At 39.8% G+C, this 7,888-nt stretch overlaps 2 protein-coding genes across 2 annotated transcripts; both read right to left on the reverse strand.

Moving 5' to 3' along the window:
- Nucleotides 1–333: 333 nt before the first annotated feature.
- On the reverse strand, nucleotides 334–5,346 carry ccz1 (CCZ1 homolog, vacuolar protein trafficking and biogenesis associated). Its single transcript, XM_058061287.1, has 17 exons — nucleotides 5,187–5,346; nucleotides 4,772–4,847; nucleotides 4,589–4,685; nucleotides 4,419–4,516; nucleotides 4,258–4,351; nucleotides 4,099–4,179; nucleotides 3,977–4,024; nucleotides 3,818–3,901; nucleotides 3,521–3,696; nucleotides 3,375–3,456; nucleotides 3,243–3,304; nucleotides 2,269–2,380; nucleotides 2,074–2,107; nucleotides 1,845–1,962; nucleotides 1,043–1,201; nucleotides 852–979; nucleotides 334–769 (listed from the first exon to the last, which is right to left on the reverse strand). The coding sequence occupies exons 2-17, from the start codon at nucleotides 4,783–4,785 to the stop codon at nucleotides 714–716; spliced, it is 1,443 nt and encodes a 480-aa protein (XP_057917270.1). The 5' UTR covers nucleotides 4,786–4,847; nucleotides 5,187–5,346; the 3' UTR covers nucleotides 334–713.
- Nucleotides 5,347–5,681: 335 nt separating this feature from the next.
- Nucleotides 5,682–7,791, reverse strand: pvalb9 (parvalbumin 9). The gene is made up of 5 exons (XM_058061290.1): nucleotides 7,616–7,791; nucleotides 6,860–6,927; nucleotides 6,419–6,551; nucleotides 6,073–6,182; nucleotides 5,682–5,857 (listed from the first exon to the last, which is right to left on the reverse strand). Exons 2-5 carry the CDS (start codon nucleotides 6,918–6,920, stop codon nucleotides 5,832–5,834), a joined length of 330 nt encoding a protein of 109 aa, XP_057917273.1. The 5' UTR covers nucleotides 6,921–6,927; nucleotides 7,616–7,791; the 3' UTR covers nucleotides 5,682–5,831.
- Nucleotides 7,792–7,888: the final 97 nt, after the last annotated feature.

Here is a 7,888-nt window from a genome sequence, read left to right on the forward strand (position 1 = left end):
CTCCACACAATTCTCCATTCATGTTGGAACATGGTCAATTAAGTGCAGTGCTGTGATGATGCATTCAAGTGCACTGGTAACTTTTGAGTGTTAGCCATAAGCTTTCAGGCATCAATGAATCAGGTGAATCTGACATCTAACCGTGTGTAGTGGCACGGCTCGCAGTCCTGATTCTGAAGGCCATACATTGACGTGGCAACAGATAAAAGCTTAAATCTGATTGGAATTCAAGAATTTAAATTGTAAATGTAAAAGTCCGTGTTTCGGCCAGCAGAGAAGGCCTTGCAGGCCCTGACTGCACATCAGTTTAACTAAGAAAAAAGGCTTGTGGTGTAAAATTACTACATCATTTATTCAAATGCAGTTGTGTTTGTTTACAAATGATTATTGTTGACATGAGATCCTTTTTAAAAACTGATTGGTGATGAAAATAACCTGAATTAGAAATGATATGCATCAGTTTGAGACAAAAAAAATTCCATGATAGGAAACACAAGAAATTGTGCGCAAAGACAAATACATAATAAAGTACATATAGAGGGATTTTTCAATTAATTACAAAAGGAAAAGACATTGTAAAGGTTAGTTTAAAAACTAAGGTGAGAAGTTTTTTTGTTGTTTTTTTTACAATGCAATTATTGCATGACATGAATGTTGCCGCTGTACCCTGCAACACTGACAAGGTTGTAGTGTGGTTTTTGGCGTCCACTCCATTAGTCCAGGAAGAATATGTTGTTGAACTGTGTCACACAAAGCCTCTTTACCTCCTCTGTAGAAGTGAAAATACAAACAATTATTTACAAAAGATGCTCCAATGAGATTGATATAGCGGAGACCCGGTGCAGACATACCATTGACTTCTATCAGATTGGCGTTCTTCTGATTTAATATCACATAGAGTTCTCTCTGGTCTGACTTCTTGCCAACAACCCAGTAGTCGGTCATTGCTTTTACGATGACTTCTTCATCTTCATCAATTCTGAGAAGCACAAACTTTTTAAATATGAAACATTTGTGCATACGGATATTAAGTAGATCATACCTGGCAAAGTCACAGTTGATGTCCCCCAAGATCTTCATAAGATCAGGGTGCACAGAAGTGAGGCAGACGCTGGCTGTCTTCCTCATGTGTATAGTGCTTTTCTCCGCCAAGTTCATGTGGTTGAAGTAGATGAACTTAAACTGGGGCTCTTTCTCTGGTCTACGTGGATGCACCATGACAAAAAAAAAGTAAGAACACAAAAGACTCTGAAATTAAATGGTGCAGCTCTGCTTTGATTTTTCTCAAGTATCCTGTTTCATGGTAAAGGATGAATGACGCTGACAAATGTTCTTTGAAACCGTAGACTCGATACACACACATCTTGCACCAAACTGCAGCTTTCCAGTGGTCCCTGCAGCAGCCAGTTTGCTGGACGGTCGGTAGCTAAAATATCTACTGTGGGTCAAGCATTTATAAATTATAAACCAAGATAAGTCACTTTGGAGGATTATAGCCACTGGAACAAGCGAGCCGAGGACGCAGGTACTGACGCACTTTACAAATCGGGATCGGCGGCAGAAAAGGAATTCAGGATGTCATTATTTATTCAGTGGATTCTGCTCTATAGTCGATCCTTGGATGCTTGGATTACAGTCACGGATGTATCTGAGGCCAAATAGCGGGGAAGATAGAAGCCTGGAATGGTGAAACTATGAAACTAGACAAGCAGAACAACCCCGAACTTAAACAATGCTAACAGATAAAAAGCATACTGTAACATACTGTAAATACTTTAACTATGTGGCTTTTTTTTTAGTGAGCTGACTGAAAACTACAGAACAGCGTTATTGTGCCAACTGACCCTGATATCCTGCGGTTGATGGTGAACTGCTCGCATATATCAGATGCCAGCAAGGTGAGCTGTGGGCCCACTAATCCATCCAACTGCTCACAGAACTCCCTCGTCAACTCCACAGAGGCTGCGCGGAGAGTGGACATGACAGGAGAGGTGTTAAAAGAAGCGTAATACTTGGCGAAGCTGCATAGGAGATGGATGGATGGATGGATGGAAGGCAGGTGAAGATGCTCACCATTGACCATAAAGCAAGTGGCAGCACTCATTGCCTGGAAAAGGTGAAAACGCAGCAAGAAGAAGACATGTCAGACAAGACATCATTTAAAAACACACAGATTTAAAAACATTTCATGAGGACGTCATCCGTTCATCTCCAATCATTATAAAATACGATTGAATTGTGTGAAAGGTCACAAAAAGGTTCGATTACCTTATAAACAATTAGATGCAGCTCCTCATAGCCGTCCTCTAAGCTGACAAATATTTTAGGGAAACGGAACTTGGCCTCGGGATCTTTAAGATTGGAAGGTCCTGTCAAAAACCTGAAGAAAACAGTGTGAAATTTAGATAAACTCCCATTCTAGGGTCCACTGTTTAGAGCAGGGGTCTCAAACACACGGCCCGTGGGCCAAATGTGGCCCGCAGGACACTAGTTTGAGGCCCCCGCCTTGATATGAAAGTTTAATGTTAGTGCGGCCCGCGCAAGTTTGATATGGATGCTGTATGCTATCATGTACCCAGAAAAAATTATTACGTTTGATTCATGTTCATGTTAAAGGTTAAATAACTGTTAATAGTTATCCTCCCTATCCGTGTGGAAGTGGTAAGTTTTTGGCTTTTTAAGTTTATTTTTTTTTTTTTTTTTTTTTTTTTTTTTTTTTTTAAGTTTAAAGGAAATAACTTGAAGGCTACCGTTTAGGTCGCTAGCTCTCTAGTTTGCGAGTTAGCATGTGTCTCAAGACGCTGCAGTTGCGCAATATGTTGTAAATAAAAAGAGTATAAATGTGACTATAGTCGTGTTTTGTCATGTCTAATGATAATAATAATAATGCTTTAATTTTAATCTGAAAAAAATAATTTGTCTACCCACCAACTATATGTGGTTTCTTAAGTTTTTATTATTATTATTATATTTATTACTGATTGATTGATTTTCTTTATTCTTGATTTGTTTATTTATTTTTCATCTTATTTTGTGCAGAAAAATAAAAAATAAGATATTTGAGAACAGTGGAATGTTTTATCAGAGCTTTTCTTGTAGAAAATCGGAACCAAAGCACTGAAAAAGTTTGTATATTTTTCTGTTTTTAATAAATGCGTTTTGGTTTTTTTTGGAAAACCTGATGCCCTAGCTCCAGTGGCCCCCAGGTAAATTGAGTTTGAGACCCCCTGCTGTAGACTTACCTCCCATAGTGCAACAAATTGCCTGCAACCTCCGGCCTCAGTGGCGAGTCCCTGCCAGCCAGCTAAATACAAAACGCAATATTAATACGTGTACTATGTATATTCACAACATTGTCACTGCCACTCCCTCACCTCCGGCTCAGAGTGCCTGGGGAAAAGCGACGTGGTCAGGTACTTGTACAGGATCCTCATGTCGTCTTGTTCCAAGCCGCTCCTGCAGACATGGCGTCAATGTAACACCCGTGGAGCGTGAGGCGCCGGACGTGTCAGCTTGTTACCATATGAGCTGGTCGTTGTACAGGAAGGCTGTGTATTTGATGAGGCTCAGGCTCTCCTCCACGCGGTTGACGAACGACTGGATCTTCAGGTACGTCATCTTGTCCAGTGGGAAGAAACTGATGCCTCCAAATACATCCAGGAGGTCACAGGACTGCAGGTGGAGAGTCTGTAAATACTGGAAAGCCCACGACAAAGACACGCCTCGTGAATTAGAGGGTAGATTCCCAATGCAGCTGGCCTCGGGCCTAACATTATAAAAAACATATATAAAATACAAAAATCTACAAAGACTTTACCCTGTAGAAGAACTTTTCAAGCTTCTGTAAGAGCAGCTCCACTCCGCCGGCCTCCATGGCTCTCCCAAAGGTACCATTGAAAAGCTGCAGCATCATGAAAGTGATCAGATTCTTATTGAAATAAGAATAAAATACACCAAAAAACATACTCTTGCTTACCTTATACATACTGTAGCATTGCTTTACCACTGCACCATACACTGTGTCCTGCAAATGAAAGGCTGCATGCTAAATAAGGTCGAAGGTAAAGCTAATAGTATTCAGTAAAAGGGAACACTTACAAGTATTTCCTCTTCTTGATACTCTATCGTGGGAGGTTTTCCATCTTTATTGGGTTTTTCTATCATCGGATTTCGGACCACCTGAGTAATACATTAGATACAATTATAAAAAAAATAATTTCACAGTATTCATTACAAAAAAAAAGCTTTAAAAGTCACCATAACCATCCAGAAATTCTCCTCGGGCTCAAAGAAAAACTGCCGATTCTTCTGTGTGTGCAGGGATTTTGCTGGTTTGGTCGGGCAGAATGTTCTAGAAGCACCATAGACACAAATGAGCTCCCCTTCATACACTTGAAGGACATTTCTTATTACGATACCTGGTGAACTGAACGATAGCTTCACAAAGGCCAACATTTCTGATCTTCTCATTCTTCTCCACTTCACTGGGGTGATAAAACAGTATCTTCTTCTCTTCCTGAAGTCATAATCACATCACCTTGTAGCATACATATTGAGGACTGAGGTAAAAAACAACCAAACACATCACCTCTCCTTCCCGTGGTCCAAATGTGGGGTTATAAATGAAGAAATTGAGCAGAGATGGTGTGTACTGTTTCTCTTGCATACCCGATGCCATCCTGGGACTTAAAAACGACAAAAGACAACATTGTGGGACATTTGAATTGGTTCATTCTATTCATAGCATTGCATATTTGTATTATTTGTTTACCTTATCATCAGCATCAGTGTCACGTTTGTCTGGATGTCCTATTTTCGAATAATTGTTTGGCAAGCATGCCTTTTGCCTGCAGAAGGAGAATAAGCTACTTAATAAGGTAAAATATGACTCATATGACAACTATATTACTTACGAATAACAATTTCTGATACTGTACAGTAGAGTACATATCGTGAAGGTGTTACTCACATATTTAAAAAACACTTTTTTGTTCCTGTTGTGTTAAGTCCACTTGGTAAAGTAGACGTACGGTTAATATAGGAATAATATCGGAACCAGCTGAGCTAAAGCCAATACTATTTAGCAAGTTAGCCAGCTAACTTGCTAAAAATAGCTTCCGGTTTGCGGCGACACGGTAACAAAAATACCAAATACGAAACACTGAAAAAACGTCATAAAAACTCACCTTACAGACCATAAAGCGACGGGTCCATATGCAGTTTGTGACGCCGCAAAATGCAGAAAAGAGATGAAAGAAAAGGGAATGAAGAAATGATAGATGCTTCACATTGTTAACTTCCTGCTTTTGACAGCTAGGTATCGCGTGTCCAGGCTCGGGTAGAAATCCAGTGTGGCCTTACTATGGTTCCTACTGAATAAACTATTTTTATGCGGGTGATTTACTTCATGGCAAATGTACATAATTCAATATATAATATTCAATATTCAATGCAAAATAATAATTCTAATATAATAATGAGATTATAAAATATATATATATGAATATCAGATAAATATTATTGCCTATGTTGACAGTTAAGGTCCTTACAAAGACCATAAAAGAGTAATGAAAACATGGAAATGTAGTTTTGGTCAGTAATGTACAGGGATTTTGTTACCAACTTTAATTCATCAGCACATATTATAGAGGCCACATTTGTTCATGTATTTCATTGTCATAGGTGAAGTGGACAACACAGACAGATCAGAACATAAATTCATATTTATTGTTTATTGTTCTAATTAGCAAAACAGATATACACAAAATAAATCCACTGAGAAATAAGAAAAAAAAATGGAGATGGATCAGAGAACTCCACGTGCAGAAAACTCAGGTGAGGACCATCATTTGGAACTCTGTACAAAAACAAAACATCATTAATTTCACTCACATAATCTGAACTGAAATACCCTAATTTAGACATACTAAATATTAATATCGTCCTAAGTAAAAATAAAAGACTATACATCCAAAAGCTTCATCAATAATTTGGGTGGTGCTTTAGGATAGAAATCTTTCTATGCCAATGAAAGAGCAATTCAATGCATTGAAGCGGTTATCTGATACTGACCCTGTGCTCCAATCCGCCCATCGCTGTCGTCGTCCGCTGCTGAAATGAAGCTCTTAGTTTCGGCCTCGGTCAGCATTCGTGCCCCGGGGGCAAAGCGTTGCAGGAAAAACCTACACACACACATATGCACGTATCATACATTGTTGTATCAACATCTGAATAGGATATCTTAAAGAGCCAAAGACAGGAAAAAGGTGAATTACATAAAGAGATACCATAATAATAATAACACTACATGGATTACAAAGAGCTGGCTTTAATACATCTGTGTGAGTGACTACGAACGAGCTAGGCCTTAATCTCTCTGTCATGCACACAGCAGCGTTCGAAAAGACTATTGTCGCACTTGAGCTCCGACTCCTCGATGAAGCCGCTGTTGTCGTCGTCGAGCATCTGAAAGACATTCTGGACCTCCTGCGGTGTCTTGGAGGCGAGGCCACACAGCCTGAAGAACCTCTTGTAGCAGAACGAGTCCGGAGCTGCGAGCAGAAATATAATCGGAATAGTTTGATAGAAGAGGGCCATGAAGTGAGATTAAAAATGCATGCGGCTGCCAGCTGAGGGAAGGGCTTCTTTTTTTAAGTTTGGTACAGTCGTGTCACCGTGAAAAACAGACAGGATGATTAAAAAGCTTTTGTAATCATGCAGAGATGGAGGGACCGGAGGGACGAGGACACACCTTGTTGTGTTTGGGGAGATCATCGCATTTCATTTTACTGTTACAGTAAATGATATTAATTGGTCATGTGTGTGTGTGTGTTTATGTGTGTGTGTTTATGTGTGTTACCTTGACAATCCTTCACAGCATTTTCAATGTCCTCAGCTGAGAGGATGGAGGTGAGGGACATGCTGGTCCTGCGGAAAGAAACATAACAGGATAAGCGATGGAGTTACTTCCTGGGGCCTTCGAAGTGCATCATTGCTTAATTGGGTTGCCAGCATTACTGCAGGGTAACAAGCCAATCGGTTGGTCTAATCAACTACGCCAAATATGGAAGCACGACATGATATGGAAGATCGCATCTTTGATGGTGTTTTTACTGTGGGTTCTTTAAAACAGCAGATTTTGACAGCAGAGCTCTCCTGTCATATAGACAATCTTTGAGCAACTGTGTTAATGTATGACTTTATTTATAATTATATCTATTTATTTTCATCCCATGTTAGCCATTGGGTGAGTTGAGTTTTTAAACTGAGCTGAACTACACTACCATGCAGTAGGACATCATATTGTTATTTAAATAAAGTATTATTGCGGTAAAACATGAACATTTTGTATGTCTATTTTTGCATATCCTGCACATGATACAAGAGCGGTATCAAACACGGTTATAGATACTTGTGTTTATTATTGATTGTGGTTGTGGATTGCAGTGGTGTTGAATTGCATTGCATCACAGAGAGAATTGTGTCTTATATTTAGCCATCAAAAATATTATAATAAAACATTATTGCACTGCATCTCGGTTCAACATAATATGTCATTATAGCGCCAAAGCCATGCAATAAAGCCTCACCTGCGTTGTGAAGATGCACGACTCACCTCTGTGAACTGGGTGTCCTCTTAAAATCCAAAAGAGCAGCAGAAAAAGTCTTTGTGGTGGCCTCTGATGGCTGCCTTGCTCTTATATATACTCCAGTGAGAACACTTCACTTTCCAATCCGGGATCAAATGTTCCCCGCAAGCTTTGTCTCCGTCTCGTCTTTCTTACCTGTCTGATGCACTTTCACTTTTTATACTCACTGCTCACTCTCCCATCCCATCCATGCCACCCCCCATTCCTCCCCTCCTAACCCCCTCCCTCGGCTTACACAC

This window comes from Doryrhamphus excisus, chromosome 22, assembly GCF_030265055.1.
Source record: "Doryrhamphus excisus isolate RoL2022-K1 chromosome 22, RoL_Dexc_1.0, whole genome shotgun sequence".
In the NCBI taxonomy this organism is placed as follows: Eukaryota; Metazoa; Chordata; class Actinopteri; order Syngnathiformes; family Syngnathidae; genus Doryrhamphus; species Doryrhamphus excisus.

Coding starts and splice junctions, on each gene's coding strand:
- ccz1 (XM_058061287.1), bottom strand. Junction 4,352..4,418: donor GCTATCGTTCAGTTCACCAG/GTATCGTAATAA, acceptor TGGTGCTTCTAG/AACATTCTGCCCGACCAAAC. Junction 2,108..2,268: donor TGCATCTAATTGTTTATAAG/GTAATCGAACCT, acceptor CACCTTTTCCAG/GCAATGAGTGCTGCCACTTG.
- pvalb9 (XM_058061290.1), bottom strand. CDS start 6,920: ATGTCCCTCACCTCCATCCTCTCAGCTGAGGACATTGAAAATGCTGTG. Junction 6,552..6,859: donor TGCTGTGAAGGATTGTCAAG/GTAACACACATA, acceptor TTCTGCTCGCAG/CTCCGGACTCGTTCTGCTAC. Junction 5,858..6,072: donor TGGGCGGATTGGAGCACAGG/GTCAGTATCAGA, acceptor GTTTTTGTACAG/AGTTCCAAATGATGGTCCTC.